Source organism: Diospyros lotus, chromosome 12, assembly GCF_014633365.1.
Source record: "Diospyros lotus cultivar Yz01 chromosome 12, ASM1463336v1, whole genome shotgun sequence".
Lineage (NCBI taxonomy): Eukaryota > Viridiplantae > Streptophyta > Magnoliopsida > Ericales > Ebenaceae > Diospyros > Diospyros lotus.
Genome location: NC_068349.1, coordinates 2,736,186 through 2,758,123, shown reverse-complemented (window position 1 = coordinate 2,758,123; position 21,938 = coordinate 2,736,186). Strand labels below are relative to the sequence as shown.

The window sequence follows — 21,938 nt, the reverse complement described above, 5'->3', positions numbered from 1 at the left end:
AAGAATCTAATGTCTTTCTGTCACTCTAGCTCCCCACAATAAAAAAATTGTATACTTAAACAATAACCCTAATCCTATACATAAGGTAAAACTAGAGAATCCCAGCTTTTGACAATAACCCTAATCCTATATTAAAAATTTGGTCCTTGGCCTCATGTGATTCAAGTGTGCGCTGAAGGTTCTGTTTATGATAATGGATGAACTTTACTTTTTCCCCTAATCCTCATGTGCCCCGTCTTTTCCATTCATTTTTTCTTTATCTTTTTAATATGGTACAAATATATAGGGTACCCTATGGGACACAACTAAAGGGTACTTTATAAGAATTTTGCACATGTTACGTCAATTTATAAAGATAATTGAGAGAATTATTCGCCAGAATAGTATTTTTAAAAATGAAATATAAACTAGACAGGGGTATTTTAGTCATTTTAAGGGTAAAAGGTTACAATTAGAAAGTGGGAATCAATCATGAACCACCTCTGCAAATCTTCTTGGATATCAATTCCTATTCGTCTGTCACATAAATAACAAAGGGTTGCTTGCTCTCTCTTCTTTCTCCCATTTGATTATGATTCAGATTCATCGTTAACGTTTTAATCTCTCACTAATCAATGTTTCCCTCCAGTTAATCAAAACAAATTAATTATTTTCACCCACTACACCAGACAATCATCAACTTACGACGGGTCCCACCAATTCTTGCCTCTTTCCTTTCTGGTTCCCTCATGTTGTTCTCGGTTCTCCCAGCTCTCTCCATCTCTGTCCCCAATGCTTCACTGTATGGAGAATTCACTAGAGTTTTATGAAAGGGGTCGGAATGATCTTAAAGATTGTTAACGGCCATGGAGTTTTCATGTTAAAGGTTTGTTCCTCTGTGGCCTTTTGGGTTTCGTCAAGATCTGTTCGTACTTTCCATTCACCAGTTCAGGCCACAGCAACACAGGTGAAAAGTTCATTTTTTTTTTTTTTTGGGAGTTATTCGTATTCTTGTACAGGGGATTTCTTTTTGTTTTGTTTTCTGGTTCCGAACCTTGGCGGGTTTTGCGTGAAATTGAGGAAACAATCGAATGCGAAATGGGAGGGGTTAGATGATCGAGGGGCTTGTTTATTTAGATTATGTTTTTATATGAATGGGTTTGGCAACTTCCTTATCTTGAGCAGTTAAAAGCATGAATTGTCTGCAGGATTGTTGCATTTTCTTGGTTATTTTTTCTGTTTGTTTATATTCTTTCTGGGGTTTGCCAAAAGGCGGTTGTAGAAGCTTCCTTTTTTGCATACATTAACATAATCTTTAATACGCTGAATTTGATTCTTGGGTAATAATGCTTTATTACATTCCACCCTTAATATTGAGTTGAATTTTGTTGCTTATGGTGGGCAATGGATTATTGTTAATGAGTTGTTGTGCTTTCAAGGTGCTTACGCCGGCACCATCGCTCTACTGACATATACCCAGAGTGGTTGTAGATTAGGGTACATTGTTGATACTCAGCAACTGTGGTGTTAACTAGTTAATTTGAATCTTAATCAAATAGTTTTGCTCATCCACAGAGTTGTATTTAGTATCTATGAGAAATATGATCACACTTGACCATTCACTAGTGGTGTTGGCTCATGTTGCCTTTTCGAAGAACAAAGAAAAAAGGTAAAGAGGAGATGCCTTGTACACCACTTCATCACGAGATGACTTGGACATGATTTGGGCAACTTCTATTCATCTAGGTCTGGAGAGACCAGATGAGTTGTAACTATGAGCCTAGCAGTGAAGAGACATAAAATTGGGTCCTCATTGAATCTTGGGTAGGACTTATAGAAGTTTTTGATATAATGCTTTCACTGTGGTTCTATCAATCTTAAAGGTTATTCATACTTTGCATAATACTGTAATGGTTTACCAATCTTTTTGAATCTGTTAAATATGTTATTTGGGTAGAGATGTTTTGGAGAAAAAAGAAGTCACTAATCTTTTTGTGAACACCTTCATTATCACTCTTACAAATTCTGGTGCTCAGTTTATATATGTGTATATTTATATTGTTTGATTTTGTCAATAAGCTTTAAATCACTTGTCTTTTTGTGTTCAGTTGTTGTCCAGTACAAAGCTGCAAGCTAACTTTCATTGTTTGCCTCCTATAATAGAGATATTAAAGATAATAAGATTCCTTTGTTCAATAGACCTCTAGCTAATTTTCTTTTCGAAGATGAGCATGCTCCCACTGTGCTAGGTATCAATAAACACCAGCAAGTATGGAATTACCATACAGTTAAGTTGGAAGTAGATTTGGGAATGATGCTTTGGACTCCTCTGGTTACTCAATACTGTTGCTTTACTGTTTTCATTGCACTTTCTTGGTCCAATGGTCAGCTATAGCAGACAACCAGAGACTACAAGTATGGGGGAAACTGCCATATGCTGTTGTCTCTGAGTAACTCTAGAGCAGCAGATGAAGGAACCTTATATGTGCATGAGGAAAACCTATATTTACCAGAATAAGTTTGTTCCTCTTGACCTCTTGCATCAGTAACCTTTAATGGTGTCCACTGGCTTTTCACAAGTGCTTGGTCACTTTGTTTGCTTTTGATTGTTTTATACTTCAAGTGGCTAAAGTATGTTCTTGGACGTCATTGAGGAGCATGGTTCTTTCTTCACTGTCCTTTAGAACCTTTTTGACGCATGGTTCTTTCTTCACCGTCCTTTAGAACGTTTTTGACACCCTTGAGTGGTTTTTTCCAGATCATTAATCACTTCTGTACACTAACAAATGTATAGCTCTTACTCTTAAGGACTTTTTCTCTTTTACCCAAGTCCTCATCGACAAGGATAAGAGTTGTGTGATATTTTCAATAGGATTGTATTCAACCATCAATGTCCACTCCTTCTCCATGAAACCTCTCTTTTCAGGTTGTTTATCAAACCAGTGCCTTTTGATAAAAAAAAAAAAAAACAGTTCCTGAAAATGTCCAGATCTCCTCTGCCAATCAAGATGTCTTGTTCTCATCATCATTATCATTACAACCCGTAATCCCACTAGGTGGGGTTGGCTACGTATATTCTACCTCCCCTACATCTTGAGTATCCAATATCATGTCCAATGGTCTTCCACCAAATTTTCAATGGTCTTCCTCTATGTCTCCTCCTACAATGTCTTCCGTTTCATCCTCTCTCCTTATAGGTGTGCCATTGTCTTGTCCATGCTAGCAACATTTATTTTGGTCTGCCTCTAGTTCTGGAGAAATAGAGCAAGTTTTGTGTCCAAATTTGACTGACTGCATGGTAAGTGATTTTGTTCTTATGGCTTCTATACATTCATATTGGTAAAGCCTAAGGTGTGATGGAACTTAGCTGTCTGAAAGTTTCTATTCCTGCAATGTTGCTGATTCTTACAGCTAATTTGTGACATATTCTGCTTTGCCTTGTATATGTGTGCATTTTAAGATATTTAATAACTCCAAAGTTTTTCTTTTTACTTCTTTGAACAGTTAGTTCAAGTTTTTTTTTTCTTTAATATATATATAGAAAGAAGATGCCTTCAATGGATGAACCCTGTGCAAAAGGAGGTTCACGGACTCAGGAACCTATCTATCTGCAACAAAAGCCTATTAACAAAACAAGGAGTGTTCCCTTCAAAAAATGAAAAGAATATTCAATACCTTCAAGATATTCTGTTTCTTTCACACCAAATGCACCATATTACACAAAGAGGTGCAATGTTCCACGCCTAAATCAAACTCGTTGGACAGTTCATTGCCCAAGAGCACAGAAGGTCTGGAACAGAGGTGGCATAAGCCAAGTGGCCCCAAAGGAGGACAAAACCAAGTTCCAGAAATGCCACACCATGGGGCAGATAAACAAAAAAGTGTTGGTTCTTGGATTGTAAAACATGTTTTGAATTTCTTAAATTTTGGTTCACTTTGGATGTACTAATATAGCTATATGAAACTGCAAAGCTACCTGCCTTCTTTGTCACGATAAAGAAGCCATTGCTAAGAGGATTGTTCACCTTTTCCCTGAACAGTTATTGCAAATTCATTCTGCCACGATTCAACTTCATTTATTTATTTATTTTTATTATTGGATGTCTTTAGGTTAATTGACTGTATTCCTTTTTTTCATTTAACCAGGTCAGATGGATATACAGTCAATAAAATGTGTTATTAATAGCATTTCTCGGTTCATTCATCTAGTTTCATGCCAGACAACAAAGATGCCTGCTCAACAGAGTTACAGAATTATGGCCAGCTCACTGAAGCTTTTGAAACGGGTCCTTGATGATGTTGTTGACTATGATATACTTCCAGACGTGGTCCTTTGCAAGGAGTATGAAGAACTGGATATAGCTGTTAATGAGGCTAGGGAGTTTATGGAGAGGTGGTCTCCAAAGATGAGCAAGATCGGTAGTGTGAGTACCTTCTGGATTGATCCCAAGAAAGGGAGTGATTCTGAATATAAGAGAAGAAATATAGAAAGAAAAAAAGAAAAAGAGAAAGGGAAAGAGAGAGAGAAACATGAAAGAGATAAGCATTTTTCGGTTGTGTATACCTGTATGCTGGTCCTCTTGTCCAGTAGATCTTTGGTATTCATTTTGTACTGCAAGAGACTAAACAATTTTAGTGGCAATTGTGATTAGTTCTTGCGTTCTGGAATTTTCATTGCTTCCCATGTTTGAGGAAAGATCATCTGTGAATTTCTTTTGAATTCTTTTAGGCTTCAATTGAATACTAGATTGGTGAATCCAAAACACTTAGAACGGCACATTGGTAGATTCATGTCCCCCAATTTATCATGGATTACCTAGTTTTTTTTTTTACTTTCCTTTGTCTTCTTGAGAGCTAGATAGAATATTAATGTGGAAAAAGCAAACAAGAAGAGGTTGTCTGTCGTTAGGTGTTTCTCTTATCTGCTTTGCAACTTATTAAATATCTTTCTTTCCTTTGTCCCCTTTATGTTTTCCAGGTTCTGCAGAGTGAATCGCTGGTGATGAAAATACAGAGCTCTTCACTTAAGATTTGTCATGTTTTATGTAAATCATTACAATCAGAATCCTCTTCTTCAATTTCTAGAGGCATTCAGGTTTGTGAATTTGGGGAATGTTTCTTGTGGTTTGGTTTTCCTGTTATTAATGACCTTTTATTTCAACTCTCATAATTTTTATATGTTCTTAAACTTTCTTGTCCATTCATTTCTTTATTTTTCATCATTTTCTAAAATTTGTTAGTTTCATTCCTGTTAAGTAACCATGATTTACACAGTTACCTGGTTGCCATATGCACCACTAATTCTGGTAATCTCTTTCAGAGCTGCATGCAGGAACTTCAACGTTTAAAGCTGCCAATAATGTCAAAATACATAGAAGAAGCTCTGAAAATTCAGAGAGAAGGAATGGTTCCTCCTCCTGAACTTCTAATAAAAATTATTGAGTCACTTAGTCTGACATCAAACCAAGAACTTCTGGAAGAGAGTGTGGCCTTGGAAAAGGAGAGAATGATGACTCAGATCAGTGAAGTTAAAGGGGCACTAGATCAAATCAACAACATCATTAATCTCATGTCCCACATTCGTGATTGCAAGGTTAAACTTGACAACTATGAAGCCACAGATGGTGTCCAAATCCCTTTACCCTTTCTCTGTCCCCTGTCGTTGGAACTTATGTGTGATCCAGTGATTGTGGCTTCTGGCCAAACCTATGATCGACCTTCCATCCAGATATGGCTGGATAATGGATTGACTATATGCCCAAAAACCCGTCAAATGCTTTCACACACAGATTTCATTACCAATTACACTGTCAAGGCTCTGATTGCTAATTGGTGTGAGGAAAACCATATAAAACTCTCTAAAGCCTTTGAGTGCATTAATGATAACATGCCAGCCTCATTCAAATCTGAAGGTCTGCCTGCTCCAGATCTCATTTGTACGGACTGTTTCCATAGTTCTACACATAGCAATGATTCCATGTCAAGATCCTCCTTTGAGGTTGCAAATGGGTGCCAGGATCTGAAGAATGATGGTTATTTAAGATGTATGAAGGAAGAACTGAATGGAGGCCAGTCCAGGGAAACGGAACATTTTGCCCATTCATCTCCGGAACAGTCATATGTACACAGCAGGAGTGAATCAGCCTCAAGTGCTGTTTCTAGCATTGATTATCTGCCTACAACATCAATTGATGTTTCAAGGATATCCACTAAGCAAGAAAATGCGTCTGGGTTGTCAGGGGAAGTGATATCTGAGTGTTCCATTTCTTCCCCTTTAAATAAGAATTCAGAAATCTCTCCCAGGCTATCTGGAAAGCAATTTCACAATTCCAAGAAAGCGGATGAAATGGCCAGCAATGGTAAAAGTAAGTACCCAAGAAGACTTTCTCTTCCATCTTCTGAACCAGGTTATGATGAATTGACCACAGCTTCTCATGTTGAAAAATTGGTTGAAGATCTAAAGAGCCAATCTATTGCAGCACAAACTTTGGCTGCAGCAGAGTTACGGTCTCTTGCAAAACATAATGTGGAGAATCGTGTTATTATAGGCCGTTCTGGAGCTATTGCACCATTGCTGTCACTGTTATATTTGGAAGACAAACAAACTCAAGAACATGCAGTAACTGCCCTTCTGAACCTATCAATTGATGAAAACATTAAGGCCAGTATTGCAGAAGCAGGAGCAGTAGAATCACTAATCCATGTCCTGAGAACAGGAAATGCGGGGTCCAAAGAGAATGCTGCAGCCGCCTTGTTCAGCCTCTCTGTTTTGGGAGAATACAGGATGAAGATTGGCCGTTCTAGTGCAGTTAAGGCTTTGGTTGATCTTCTTCAGTCAGGTACCATAAGAGGGAAGAAAGATGCTACTACTGCCTTGTTTAGCCTATCAATCTTTCATGAGAATAAGGCCCGCATAGTTCAAGCAGGAGCTGTGAAGTATCTTGTGGAATTGATGGACCCTTCATCAGAAATGATTGACAAGGCTGTTGCTCTTCTGGCAAACCTGTCTACAATTGCAGAGGGATGCACTGCTATTGTGCGAGCTGGGGGTATACCATTCCTTGTTGAGATTATTGAGACAGGATCACAGAGGGGAAAAGAAAATGCTGCCTCCATACTGTTCCAACTGTGCATCAATAGTGCCAAGTTCTGTCGCATGGTTCTACAAGAGGGAGCTGTTCCACCTCTTGTTGCTTTGTCCCAGTCGGGCACTCCCAGAGCGAAGGAAAAGGTACATTGTTTAAAATTATTTTAGACCTCTGATTCAGTATACTAGCCTTCAGTGAAATGTGTGCGACTTTCCTTGTGATAAATGAACATCAAATTAAGTTGTCATTAAAATACTTTTGTTAGAGAGTTTTGGATGCGAAAAAAATTGACAGAGCTTCAACTTCGGAGGAATATCGAAGTGCTTTTTTCCCTTTATGTAATAGTATAGATTTTTATATTCCATGTTATTATCTCTGTTCTCTGGATATTTACTTAATTATCAAATTGTTCCACAAGACCAAACTGAAAAATTGAATATTAATAAATGTATCCCCTTTAAGTGAACTACTGAGGCTACCATGTTGCACTAAGCAGTAAAGCTCCTTTGTTTCTCAATCTAAACAGGATTTTTCCTCAAATGAAATTGATAAACAGCCCTTAAGGCACATGACATGGAGATGGTGTAATTGATGTGAACAAAAGGTGATTGCAAGCTTAGATGGTAGAGCTTAGATGGTAGAGGAGAGCAAAGTTTTCTTGTAGGCAATACTGATCATGGACTTAATTAAATCCTTATTCTTTGTGAATCAATTACCTTTTTGTGAGTTGATGAGAAAGATAGAGATGCCAGAGAAAAAGGATAACCATGCATTCTCTGTAACATGGTAACAGGCACAACAGCTTCTCAGTCACTTCCGGAACCAGCGCGAAGGGCCGTTGGGGAAAGGACACTCATGAGTGCTGATATTATAATCAATTAATTCCTGTTCCTTCCATATCCTATCCCAAGTAAGTTACTTAGCTGTCTCATATATTTTTTAATTTTAAATCTCAATATCCAACAATGATATGGTATTATTGGATGCAAATGGAGCTAGATTATTCCTTTGGCTAGTGCACTTCTTGTGTCTCCCATCTATAGATCTCTTGATAGACCACTGTTGTCAACGAGTGCATCTAGTTGCCATACAGTGCTTCATAAAGATTTGCCATGCATCTAGCCAAAAAAAAAAAAAATGTAGCCAAAAAAATAAAATAAAATTTGCCATACAGTGCTTCATGTAAATCATGCAACATGCTCAATGAACGGAATAAAATATTTATACCACATGCGATAAGTGATAGGGAAGGGTCCCTAAAATTTGCTGTGTACTAAACTCAAATGGTTGAGGGTGTTGGTGAACTGTTAGAGAGTGCAATTTATGAACTTTTGGTTTAACACAATTTTCACAGGTAAAGGCAACTGACATAAATGGAACTCATTTATTAAAGCAACATAACATAAGTTCTAATTACATAAGGATAGCCTAGTCTATGATGCCATAAAAATGTGATTGACCTGGAGTATCTTAAAATCAAAGAAGAAAAAACGGTTACCCTTATGTTTGTTATCATCCTCCCTGTCAGATCTTGGATCAAACAGTTGAAGGGTGAGAAAATAACATGGTAGTTTTGTTCAATAAGCTATTCAACAGAGATAAGATTAGTGCAGAAGTAGAGACAAAAACAGTGCTAACCTGGTGGTACGTTGTGTACTCGGTGGCAGTGATAATGTATCCAATATGAGATATGTTAGGATATAAAAAAACACTCGTTCCTGCTCATATGACCAAATGTAGTAGAGTCGATGTATTGAATAGGATTAATCAAATTTTTACTGGGGAAAGTTGTCGGCCATAAGAGTATATCTCCAACCTGGAAGTATAGCCGTATAGACTCATGGTCAATTTCTGAATAGTCTCAGTATCTACAGCAATAGAAGTGGTTTGATAGGTTTTGTGGGAGGGTTGATAGTTCTGTCAAACTGGTTAAAACATTCAGAAAAAAGGTGGCTCAGCTTCTTGCTCTAATTGCAAAAATTCTTCTTGCAACAATCATGAGCATGGTGGCCAAATTCCTGACACTCATAGCATTGAATATAGGAGTTAGCATTACCTGCTGTGATGATGGGTATCACCGAATTGAGAAGTCATGCAAGAACTCTAGCATTCTTGACAGCAGCCCATTTAGCCTTATCATCTGCTTCACTGGGCTCAGTAACTGAACCATCTAGGAATTCCAGAAAATCTTTGCTTTGTACAAAGTTTTGAAAATGGAACTCCTAAAATACATAATTTTCCCATCAAGTTTGATAGAAATGAACTCAGAAGAATTTTGGTCTATTGAATGTTTGAGGTGGCTGGAAAGTGTTGGAAATTTGCTGAAAAATTAGCCAGAGTCGCTGAAAGTTGTCAGAGAGAGGAGAGTAGAAGCTGCTGGAGAGTTTGCCAGATGTCATATGATTCATTGAGTAGACAAACCCAAGATGGAGTGTTGCCAGAAAATATGGCTGGAAATTGCCGAGGACTTCCAGCAACAGCAACCAGTCAGCAGAGGCTGGTGGTGGTGGAAGGCGTTATACGGGAGATGACCAGATGAGTTTTAGGTGGAGAGATGTGCACTGGAGGAGAATATGCTGCAGGACTTGCTGGAGAGGATAACCGGGAGTTGCACACATGTGGATAGAACTTGCAGTGGATTTAGGTGCATGGGTATTTTGGGTTGAAGATTCAGAATATGGAGACTGATGGTTGGAAGGTGGTACAGAAAAGTATCATAATTGAAGGAAAAGCAACTGGAATAAGTGGGGGCTCTGTTGCCATGAAAAGAGTGTAAGAAGGGGCATTAAAGAGGAAGAAAAAGAGTGTATATATATTTCCTTATATCAATCAATTGTACATTGGGTCACCTACTTATACAACTTTGCTTGTATCTATATATGGTACACAATCAATCCCTAAAGAGTCATCCCTTAGTTTGGCACACCAATCCTTAATTTCCTAATGTTAACATGATTCTCTTGGTTAACACAGCTTTCCTGCTCTTTTTTTTTAACCATATCTGGGCTGTTGTTCCCCCCATTTTTGCGCTTTTGCTCTTGTTTTACTCATCTGTCTTTAAGGTCTTCCTTTGAAGACATTGCATATTTGTTGAATTCACTCCCATGGACTCTACTTACGAATTTTCTTTCCCATATTGTGGTAGACTAACTTCAGAGTAGACAGCTCGAGTTGTATGTAGCTAGAGTTGAGCCTATAAGTTCTGATGAAACTTTTCTAAAATGACTTTGAAGCTTTATGCTCCAATTACAAAAGACATTTCCTTTTTGTAGCGTAGGCCGCCTTCTCAATTATTCATACTTCTCTGTGACCAACGGAAAATAAGACCGTTTTACCTAATCATGCCAGGTCTGAAGTGAAATGCCTTCTCACATCGGTTGCTACTATGTGCAGGTTACGCTAACGGTTCTATAGAGGAAATGATTTCAGAGCCAAGCTTGCCATCCTACCCACCTCTGAAGGTGAAGTGATCCCACTTCCAAAGTTCCATTCCAAATGATTGAGCCCCCGCTTCTGGGACAATATGATCCATCTGTGTTGAGCTAAATGATGCAGCCATGGCCAAAATCCATCATCTAATCTTGTCTGCTCTTTCCACAATTGAGTTTTAGCTGTTTGTACATACATATAAATATGTTGAAGTTGTTGTTCAAAGTCTAATTAGAGTTGTTGATGGTGTGGTAGTCAGGTGATTTTTGACTAGGTTTCTGCCGTGGCCAGATTGTCCTCCTGCTAGGGTGTTACACTCTTGCTGCATTCTGATATATATATATATATGTATGTATAAAATAAATTAGACTACTACTTAAAGATCTGCCTCTTTTTCATCTTATAATTGCTGCTTGTTGGCTCCTTTTCGTATTTGCAAACGTACAACAAACCCATTGTGGGTGACAAAAACTAGCCCAAGAAAATGGGTAAATTGTTGCCTAAAACGGAGAGTAATGGTGGGTTTTTGCCATTGGCTTTTCTGTGAAACACTGTTTCCGGAAATGGAGGATTCTGGCTTTGATTTATATATAAAAACGACAATGTTATTTAGATATTTAAGTTTAATATTTTTAATTGATGATATTTTATATATTTGTATTAACATAACATACAATACAAGACGTAAAGTGTTTATTTTAAGTGTGAAATTTGACATATTTTTCATTTGGGCAAGAGTAGCTCGGTGAAGTACTGAAGAGTCTACGGTACCCCAAATAAAACAAAAGGAAAAGATGCTTCTTCAAATGAAGCAATTGGCCCAATGGATTGGATGCATACAAAGAATAAAATATGTTTGGGAAGCCTACTTTGCTACTTCAAGTTCCAATGTTTATCTCTTATTGGGTGTAATATATTAATATATAAATATTAAAATTAAGTATAAAAATGTCATTTTTGTAAAAGAAAAACCTAAAAGGTCATTTCAAATTTAAAAATAGGGTAAGCATTTAGCAATAAATTTGGAAATTTAGTCTTTGTACAACACAATTAATAACTTTATATAGGAAAAAATATTTTAAATTTAAAATTAATTAAAAATTTAGTACATATTATTTGGTAATTAAAATTAAAAAAAGCTAATTAATTGTGGACTCCCACCAGATTGTGCTCAGAGAAAGGATTAGAATATGTTGAAAAGATGAGACTTTCAATCCGATCAAAGGTTGAAAAGAAATCACTTTCATGGGTGGAAGTGAAGGGTTGAAAATATATAAAAGAAATAATTGAGTGCAAATTTTTTTATTTTATTTAGCAAAAATATTACATAAATAATTTACATAATATTTAATATTATGAATAAAATATTTTGTTAATAATATTTCCAAAAAATAAAAAAAGAAAGAAAATATCCCTGCACTGCACAGACCACCTAACCCTCATTCCCAAGCAAACCATATCCTATGTGACCTAGCTAGGGCTCCTAGACTCCTAATTAGGCATATATATATATATATATGTAATATATAAAAGGCTGTGCCTAGTTAGCTACCACAGTAATCAATAGTAAATGCTAATTATATATTGAAGTACATGCATGCACGTACGTGCATGCAATTAAATATGCACCAAATTGAGTGTTATTTAATAATACCTTCACTTATATTTCTAACAACAATAATATTCTTCTTATAAAATTACTATAGACTGGATTATACTTATTTTTTTAGTTTAAAACATAAAATATTTTCGACATCTCTTAATAAGGTGTATAAAAATAAAGAATTATTAAGAATATTTAAAAAATTTCATATCCTAAACCCTAAAAAATAAACAAGGCCTAAATTGAAAAAAGTAACCTTATATTCTTATAAGATTTTTACATTATATATATATATATAACTTGTTAGTTGGAAGTTAGGGAATTAAATCATGAAAAGAACCATGTTCCTATTCTTCTTTCTTTAATTAATTTTCTGTCTCACCTTAAACACTAAAAACCCTAATATATAGATAATTAGGCATATATATATATTAGGGTTTGTTAAATATATATATATATAGAGAGAGAGAGAGAGAGACGGAATTGAGGCTCTTGCTTTGTTAAATATATAATTATTATTTTAACGGAATTGCCCTGTGACAGTGACACTTTTTTTACTCTCTGAACCAGTTTCAGACCCACAAGAAACAGCTGCTTCAGCCACTTCTCTATCAATCTCTTTCATACTGTTACCACCCCAACTTTCACAATTAATTAACTTCTAAGAGACAATATTGTCACAGTTATAAGAAATTAATTTGATAGACTTTATGGGAATTAATAGTTTTTTATTATTTTCTATAAGAATTATAGATATTTTAGTTCTGTAACAAGTCACTGAAGGTGGCCTCCTTATTTGGCGAAAGGGGAATGATTGGAAGAACTTCAAATCAAAGGTAGACAGTGAGGGTAGCCGCTTTAAATAGTGTTTAATGATCCTTAGTTTCTCCCTTTTCTGGATCCTCTTTAATTTGTTGCTTCTTAATTACTTAATTATACATCTTTGCGTCTTTCCAGTGATTGATAAATTGTTAATTTTGCTAATTAACCACTGTACGTATCGAAGTGCATTGACATGGGAACAGTGTTCGCCAGAAAGAATGTGAAAATGACATTCTCATCAAATATATATAATGGAAAAATCTCAGAAACTGTAGGTTAAAATGATAAAAGTTTCACTTTTCTGAAGATTATCTAAAAACCCTATATGTAACCGTGCTTTTAAATGTTGAAATCTGCTGTTGTGAGGGTATTTCTTCTCTCTCTCTCTCTCTCTCTCTCTGTGTTTGTAACAATTGGAGAAAAGATATCATTAAGCATTGTAGTTGAAGTAAACTTTTTTTTTAATTATTTCTTCATTATGATCATTAAAATTGAATTTACTTTTTTTTTTTTTTGGTTTTTTTACACTATCTGTTGGTAAAGAACAAAGGGTTTTTTTTTTTTTTTTTTTGATCTGCAGGAACAAAGGGTGTTTGGTTGGCAAGAAAAGCCTTTGTTTGGCAAGAAAGGTAACTCTCTCAGAACAAAAATTTAATACTGTTCCTTTCGGGGCTAGTACTTCAAACTTTTCACTATCCTTATCGTGGAACTTACTGATTGGCCAGTTAAGTCTCTCTCTCTCTCAAGATTATAAATAAACCAATAAGGAATGAGGAGAACAAATAATTATTTGATCTTGTAGATTGAGAACTTTAATTATGTCAACCTGAACATTATTATAGAAAAACCCATAAAACAATTAAAGTTGGTTAATCCCCTTGTTTTAGTAAAGAAGAAGCTAATATCTTTGTAACATTTATATTGAAGTGTAACAGGATTACAGGCTGCCGAGATTTACTTGCACTGCTCAAGAAAGAAAAGAATTGCTTCCTAGGGACTACAGAAGAGAAGGGTACTTTCTCTCTCTCTCTCTCTCTCTCATCTCAATCACCTAATTATTCTAAGATGAAAATCTTCTTCTTTTAGCTCATTCTCTCCCCCCTTTCTCCTAGCACAAATATGGAAATTATTGTTATTTCAGGGAAACAATGAAGTTTGTTCTTCATTTCCTTAATCTTTCTTTTCTTGGAGTTTGGTAGAGAGAGAGAGAGAGAGAGAGAGAGAGAGAGTGTTTGTGGCTATAACATCTGAAGGCAGACTCATCAATATCTGACTGGCATTCTTCAAGTTTTATAAGCAAGCAATCATAACCCTCACTTCACCTGACCCTTTCTCTTTCTCTCTCTCTACACTTTTCTCCGAAGAGGTCAGGGAGGAAACCCTGGAAGAATTAATGGAGGAGTGACTGAAAGAGCAATATATAGGCATATAGCAGAAGCAAACACACAGACCTTGTAAGATCAAAACCTTCAATCTCTGAATCTGTTCCCCTGGCAGGATCCGAGAAGATTTAACACCATTTCCGATGGATTCATGCTCAGAAGTGGAGAGCTTCAACTCCGAAAACACAAGCATCAACGCCCACAACAACAATATTCCAGCCGCCGCCGCCGCAGGTGGCTCTTCCTCTTCAGCGTCCAGTACTCCCAGTCGATACGAGAACCAGAAGCGCCGGGACTGGAACACCTTCGGTCAGTACCTCAAGAACCACAGGCCACCGCTCGCCCTCTCCCGCTGCAGCGGCGCTCACGTCCTCGAATTCCTCCGATACCTTGACCAATTTGGCAAGACGAAGGTCCATACTCCAATCTGCCCCTTCTACGGCCTCGCCAACCCTCCGGCGCCGTGTCCTTGTCCTCTCCGCCAAGCCTGGGGCAGCCTCGACGCCCTTGTCGGCCGCCTCCGTGCCGCTTACGAAGAGAACGGCGGCAAGCCGGAAACAAACCCCTTTGGGGCTCGGGCCGTCCGGCTTTATCTCCGTGAGGTCCGCGATCTGCAGTCCAAGGCTCGGGGAATCAGCTACGAGAAGAAGAAGCGGAAGCGCCCAGTACCGCCTCCACCCCAAGGCGGAAGCAGCGGCTGATCACGAATTCAGCAACTCCATCGATCTCCTCCCGTCTTTGTTTTGGGCTTAAGGTATTTGATCTCAGCATATCAATTGTTTCTTTGTTGCTAGGTAAAAAGCTGTACTACTACCAGCTTTAAACTGTTCTTCTTGTTCACTATTTGGTATCCTAGAACGAATGGCTGGATCTGAGACAGCGCGATCCTGCTTTTGATGCAAACAGTAGTAGTAGTCGTCTAGTAGTTGGAGCACTTTGTCACTGGCAGAGATCGATGGTAGAGACACTGAGCCATAGTGAGAACTTTGTATTAAAAGTAGAAGCAGAAGTTTAATGTACTACTGGTTAAATATCATTTTCCATCGAGTTGAAGGCACTCCTATGCTGAACAGCATCATTGCGGATCGTCGTCATATCATGAGTTCTTCAGCATTTCCATTCGAAATTTCCCTTTTTCTGCCTCTTTGTGTCTTTGATACATATATATAAGATGTTAAGGCTTGTTTTAAGAGCTTCCTTAATCAGTATCATCTTAATTTCAGGCCCATTTTGGGAGCCTGTAATTTTAATGGAAAATATGTTACAATTGATCTAATCTCTCAATGACATCTCGTGGCATTATATATCACTTCGAGGTCCAAGCTAGCTAGAGGGACAATGAGGAGATGTTATACATATGAGAGGGCTCAATTTTTCATGTATAATTTGTTTTCTGTCCCTAATTACCTGTCTGTTTCCTTCTGCGTACCACACTGTTACAGCTGCTTTCACTGTTGGGAACCAGTATAGATACTGTGTGTGAACAATATTGCCACTAAAGACTGGTCTCATTGTTCTTCAGGGTTATGAGATCCTGAAACTACTGTTTCCTGAAACTACTGTTTCCTGATAGAGCTACTAAAATTTCATAGGTGCATGGTGGCGTACGAGGTCCAATATTAATCAATGCGGGGTTTTTACTCATATTGTTGGTGTCATTTCATTTTAAGCCAACAGATCATATGAAAAGGGCAGACAATAATGGAATTTGCCTATTATTCCAAGTCATCATTAAGTAGAAAGTACTGCAAGTTGCACTTTTGAGTGTTGAAAATGTTGGGACATTTTTTTGGCTCTGGGGAAGCTTAATTGATTTCTTCAGTTCGAATGAATTGTCATATCAGTGGGAAAGTGTCCCAAAGAGGGGAAATCACTGGGGAAGAGTCCCAAAAATCAAACTTGAAATAGTGATGCAGCTATATATTTAGATCATTATTCAAAGATAAATAGGATGTACGATTGCTTGTGCTGACAAATTAATCCCCCTACTGTTACTTTTTATTTTTCTTCTTTGCTAAGTGACTATTATTTTGTTTGAAAGAGGATCTTCTTTGTGCATAGACTAGAAATAGAGATAACTAACGGGTGCCAAACGCACACCACATATATATGTGGGACCAATGGACCCTCTAGCTAGGAACTTTCTTTTCTTTCTGTATGTGATTTTTTTATGTGAAATGAAGTATGAAACTTAGGCTTTCCAGAATGAAATGATGGATCTATTGGAACTATTATTTATTTAGATTCAGTTTAAGAAAAATGGTTCAAGAACATGGCATATATACATCTAAGGAAGTAAGAACTTCATCCGACATTCTTTTTCTGATGTCAGGAAGCATATAATGCATTATTATGTATAGTCAGGTTGCGCCTCAGAACTTGAGTTTGCTTAGAATTGTTGGTTTTCTTCATAATCACTGGCTCTATAATATGCAGCTCAGAATCAATATTTACAGTCTATCTTTGAGGCCAATTTTGCATAAAGATACGTTTGATAGTTTGTGACTTGAAGTAATAAAAAATGCTGCATAATTAATCACGTTAAATAAATATCTTTTGCTTAATTTATATATATGGAGGGCTTGGGCTTGAGTTTGATGCAATTAATTAGTAGTGACCATGCAAACCTTCAACTATAATGGCAGCTAATTAATCTCTTAGAAACACAGGTTTTACTGCAAATTTTGATAATAACATTATAAAATTCTCCAACGTTTGTGACCTTATTTCATCCGAGTAGCACACATGCAGTGATTTGCTCAAAACTATTTGTTATAAACCTTATTGAAGGTCCACTTTCGCTGTTACATGTGTACGTATATACTTGTCATTTTCTTTAAATTTATTCTGATCTTACTGTCAATTTCTTGCCCTTTCTTTTTGTTAAAAAAAAAAAAAAAAAAACCTTGAGATGGTTTACTTTTGGTGGGATGATGATGCAGCATGGTGGCTTTAAGCGTTTGGAGGATCAAGTGGAGTGACACATCTATATATATATATGTAGGCCTCTTATAACATGGGAAATAGAAGAATTTAATAACTAAAAGTGTGAGCACGGGGTCAATATATACATTATTATATGGCTTGTGAATAGTAAAATTTGAACTTTTACAAGCTATAGTTGAACCTGTTTATGGAGGGTTTGGCTGCAAATATACATGGATGACCATTGTTAATACTGGTTCAGTTTAGTTAATTATAATGGAAACACGTCTCTTTAACTGTAGAAAGGAAAGAAAGAAAACACATTCTCTTTGTTTTTCTGAGTACGAAACAAATCACAGGTTCTATATATCATTCTACAATCTCTCTTCCCCTCTTTCCATTGCTAAAACTCCAGCAGAATTAAGGTAGTCATTTGTACCCATGATGTGCTAGTAGGCTTCAACAACCAACCCAAGAAAAGGTGAGATGGGTAATACCTTAAATATACATCACTTTGTATTTATTATATTTTAATTTTAAATTTAAATCATTTTTATAGTTGGTTTTATTTTAGTAAATGTATTAATGTATCTTGATTTTAAATAAAGTGTATTTATTATATGTTAGTTTTAGTCTCAAAATATTTCTATTATTAATTAATAGAACTTACAAAACACAATATGTATTTAAGTCAATTTAATTATGATAAATAGCTCAATGGCATCCACCCTAGCTATGAGCTCATCGAAAGCTTGCTAAAATTTAGCCCTAAGTATAGTTCATGAATCATCATACCAAACTCCCACCTCTCATGTGAGAATACATTTGGGCTCAATCCTTGTCTTCTGCAATCAAGCAATCCCCCAGTCCCTTGTATATTCCTATATATATATAGCTTCCACCTCCAAGTCCTCCATACCCCTTATAATTCTATGTGGCCTCTCATGCATGCCATTCATCTTCATGCAATCACAAACATGTCTATCTTCTTTTGAACATGGCATTGGACATAACGACTTAATGGCTCAATTAATATTGATTAGACTGAGTAGCTTTGGTTTGGTTCTGATTTATAATTAAGCAGCTAGGTTATAAGTATATGTCTAGATTGAATATGATTACTTCTTCCTATGTAAAGCTGTGCATTTTGATGCATAAATAAATACACTCATTAATTTCTCAACAAAAATAAGAATTTTCTAAATTCAAAATTACAGATTACTGACGAGTGGGTTATATTATATATGAGCATTTCATTTCATCATTTTGATCAAGATGGATATATAAACATATATATGTGTGTGTTGGGATTTTCAACGAAAAATGTTAATTAGTCTTGAAGATTAGATTTTCTAATAAGCTTCTTTTTTATTTCTAGTTGGTTTCCTATTTAGTTTGTAATTCTATTTGTTAGTCAATTTCTACTTCTTGTTAGGCAAGGAAATCTCAATCTTGGTGACAAGAGAAACAATCTATAAATAGGATGTTTGACTTGTTATTCAAGGAGTGCAAATTACTTGCAAGAGTTAAAAATTAGGTATAATTGGAATTTGGGTTTAGAGAGAAAATACTAAACTTTATAGTTGTAAACTTTTGCTACATAGTGATATTTTTTTTCTGTCGTCCTGATGGTCGTGATTTTTCTTTTTAGGGTTTTCACGTAAAAATCTTTTCATTTTTGAGTGTGATTGGATCTTTTATTTTTTAATCTTATTTTTCAACAAGTGGTATAAGAGGTTTGGTTATCAGTGCTTAATACACAAAAAGATATGTCAAGCATGATGAAGTTTGATTTTGAAAAGTTCGATGGGAAGATCAATTTTGGTTTGTGGCAAATACAAGTCAATGATATCTTAATCCAATATGAGTTACACAAGGTGTTGAAGGTTAAACCAATTCCTAAAGGCTCTGAAAAATCTAGTAAAGTAATCTACTATAAGTGCAAACAATCCAGTTATGTGAAAAGGGATTGTCGCGTTGATAGAGCAAGTTTGGCAAAGAGCTCCAAAGATTGTGACGTTGGAAGTCCGTCTCTTAATTTTGTGGGAGACGAAGATGTCTCTAAAGAGATAAATATATTCTCATGACATGTCACTAGAGTTGCCATGAAAGATGATACGATACTTAGTGGGTCCACAAGTTTGAACACAGACATTGGCTTAGCGGTGATGCAATGTATGTGGTGGAAAAGAGATTGATATGGTTAAAGAACTCCCAAGAAAGCCAAGTATAAGGGTTGCACCATATCTTTTTAGTAAGGTATTTTTCGACATTGTGCTGTGAAAATCCTAAAATTCTAGGACGGGATGTGCTTAAGTGGTTGTATCTTCTATGATAGGGGTATAGTGCTCTAGGTGATTGAGGTCATGGTAATTATTAGTAATAGATAGTTATGGTTGTCATCAAAGAATGGACGAATATTTTTAGGAATTCTTGATGAGATGGTAGTTTATTGAGATTTTTAGCAAGAAATCCTAATTAGTCTTGAAGATTAGATTTTCTAACAAGTTCATTTCCAATTCTTAGTTAATTCTATTTATTAGTCAATTTCTACTTCTTTGTTAGGTAAGGAAATCTTAGACTTGATGAATAAGGAAAACAATCTATAAATAGGATACTTGACTTGTTATTTAAGAAGTGAAAATTATTTGTGAAAGACATGTGAGAGCTAGGAATTATATATAATTGAAATTTGGGTTTAAGAGAAAGAATATTGAATTTTGTAGTTATAAATTTTACTATATAATGATATTTTTTTAGTTGTGATATTTTTTTTTTAGGGTTTTTCATATAATTTTTTTTATATTTAAATGTGATTGAATCCTTTATTTTTTTCATCTTATTTTTCAACAATATATAGATACATGCATGTTCTTCAAGTATATGATGAGTGGTATTCACCAGCAGTGTTCCTGATGTGAAAACCGACAAATTAACGACCAAACACAAATGTAGTAGCAATATAATTATTTGATTTTCAGAAATTGGAAATTATCACATCAGCCTGAGCTTGCATGTTCTTCTTGTCCCACTCCCCATTAGAGGCCAATCTCCACAGAAACATTAATGATAGTTTGGTAAATACAGTAACCTGCAGAACCACCAAATACTACTACCACTGCACCTACAGTAGAAACGTCTAATTTATTTTATTGTGTGGGACACTGCAAGAGACAAATTCATACCTCTGATAAAATGACAAAATATCATTCATTCGTCTTTGATAGCTCTATATGTTCCAAATGGGCATCCAAAAATACAAATTTTTGTTCCTTTGACTTGAACAATTTTGTACTTAGATTGATAGCATTCATTTCTTTTTTCTTTTTTTATTTTGAAAGAGGGGATAAGGCCTTTGGTCGAGCCCTCTCTGTCTTTCCCTTTTTCTTTAATTTTTTCAGTTCCAAATTACATGGTTATTCATCATATCTTGCTTCCTGCATGATGCATGATGCAAGATTCATGTGCACGATTGAGTTATTTTAATTTTAAACAGTTAGTTTTAGTAACTAAAATACCCTTCCACCAAACAACAACTAAATTTTGGGCATCTTGCTGGTTCAGCCAATGAGCTTAATGGGCTCCCCATTACTGTTCTTTTTTAACTTTTAAATATTGTGCATGGCAACACCACCAATCAGCCAAGATTACATGAAATAAAACAAGCCCAATTAAACTGCAATATTGCTGAGTCTATATAGGCATGGCTGCTGGTCGTGCACGTCGAGGAAAAGGCCAAAAACCGACAAGAAAAGTTGCCCAAAAAGAATGCTGTATATATATCAGAGATACGAACGAACGAACGCTGATCCAGTGAAGTGACTAAGTTGGGCAACACAACACGGTACGTACATGCGTAGCAATCGGCCGGTGAAAGTTTAGTCTGTTCTTGAGCTGTACGTATATATATAGACATAGATATAGATATGATCCCTGCAGCTAGCTAGCCGAGGGGGGGGTGGCTCTTGGGAGCAGCGATGAAACTGACCGAGTCTCGCAACAGTAAAAACCAGTAGGCCAGAACAAGCCAAACTTGGCCAGTCGGTGCCGGTCCATATATATATATATAGCTTCCCCAAATAGATATATATATATATATATATGTTAAAGTGTTGTTTCAAATAATCCTGATGATTAGCGGTAAGAATTAATGCATCGGAATTTAGAAGATATAGATAGGCGGCGATCAACTTATATTTAGAATTAAATTCGAGATTAAAATCAGTAATATCTATATCGATTATAAAGTGTTTTAAACGTTCTATATATCTTCTATAAATAAGACATTGGTCTAGGCATTAATTAGACAATATATTATTCTCATGACAAAGCAAAGGAGGAAAGGCTCTCTCATAGAATAATTCTTTGTAATCTTGAAAGCATGTAATCGTCAAGAAGAAATTCTGTGCTGATCTCATTCTATTAAATCAAATGAAGGCAGCTTTGGGAGATTTTGGAGACTGCATGTAGACTTTGTATTCTCGTGTGATTTGATTTAATTTTTATAATTTTTTTATTTTATTTTTATATTCGTTTAAACTGTGAACGTGTGTGTTTGTGAGACAATAAATTTTAATTAAAAAATTAATCTTTAAGTACTCCCAAGATAACAATATATATGTGTGTGTGTGTGTGTGTTCTTGAGGAGAAGAAACAAGGAAGGGGTCGCTCTTGGGAGGTTCGATGGGATTGATCCGTGCCCACCACCAT

At 36.1% G+C, this 21,938-nt stretch overlaps 2 protein-coding genes across 3 annotated transcripts; both read left to right on the top strand.

The window, feature by feature from the left end:
* The first annotated feature begins 517 nt into the window (after nt 1–517).
* Nucleotides 518–10,868, top strand: LOC127786922 (U-box domain-containing protein 3). The gene is made up of 6 exons (XM_052314687.1): nt 518–946; nt 4,126–4,403; nt 4,958–5,074; nt 5,300–7,210; nt 7,861–7,977; nt 10,461–10,868. The coding sequence occupies exons 2-5, from the start codon at nt 4,131–4,133 to the stop codon at nt 7,924–7,926; spliced, it is 2,367 nt and encodes a 788-aa protein (XP_052170647.1). The 5' UTR covers nt 518–946; nt 4,126–4,130; the 3' UTR covers nt 7,927–7,977; nt 10,461–10,868.
* Nucleotides 10,869–13,661: 2,793 nt separating this feature from the next.
* LOC127814291 (protein LIGHT-DEPENDENT SHORT HYPOCOTYLS 3-like) lies at nt 13,662–15,570 on the top strand. Of its 2 annotated transcripts, none has more exons than XM_052355716.1 (2): nt 13,662–13,933; nt 14,419–15,570. In XM_052355716.1, exon 2 carries the CDS (start codon nt 14,447–14,449, stop codon nt 15,002–15,004), a length of 558 nt encoding a protein of 185 aa, XP_052211676.1. In that variant the 5' UTR covers nt 13,662–13,933; nt 14,419–14,446; the 3' UTR covers nt 15,005–15,570. The 2 variants fall into 2 exon arrangements, 1 of the variants encoding a protein (XP_052211676.1); XR_008026328.1 differs by lacking the exon at nt 13,662–13,933 and having other exon boundaries at nt 13,940–15,057; nt 15,160–15,570.
* The last annotated feature ends 6,368 nt before the right edge of the window (nt 15,571–21,938 follow it).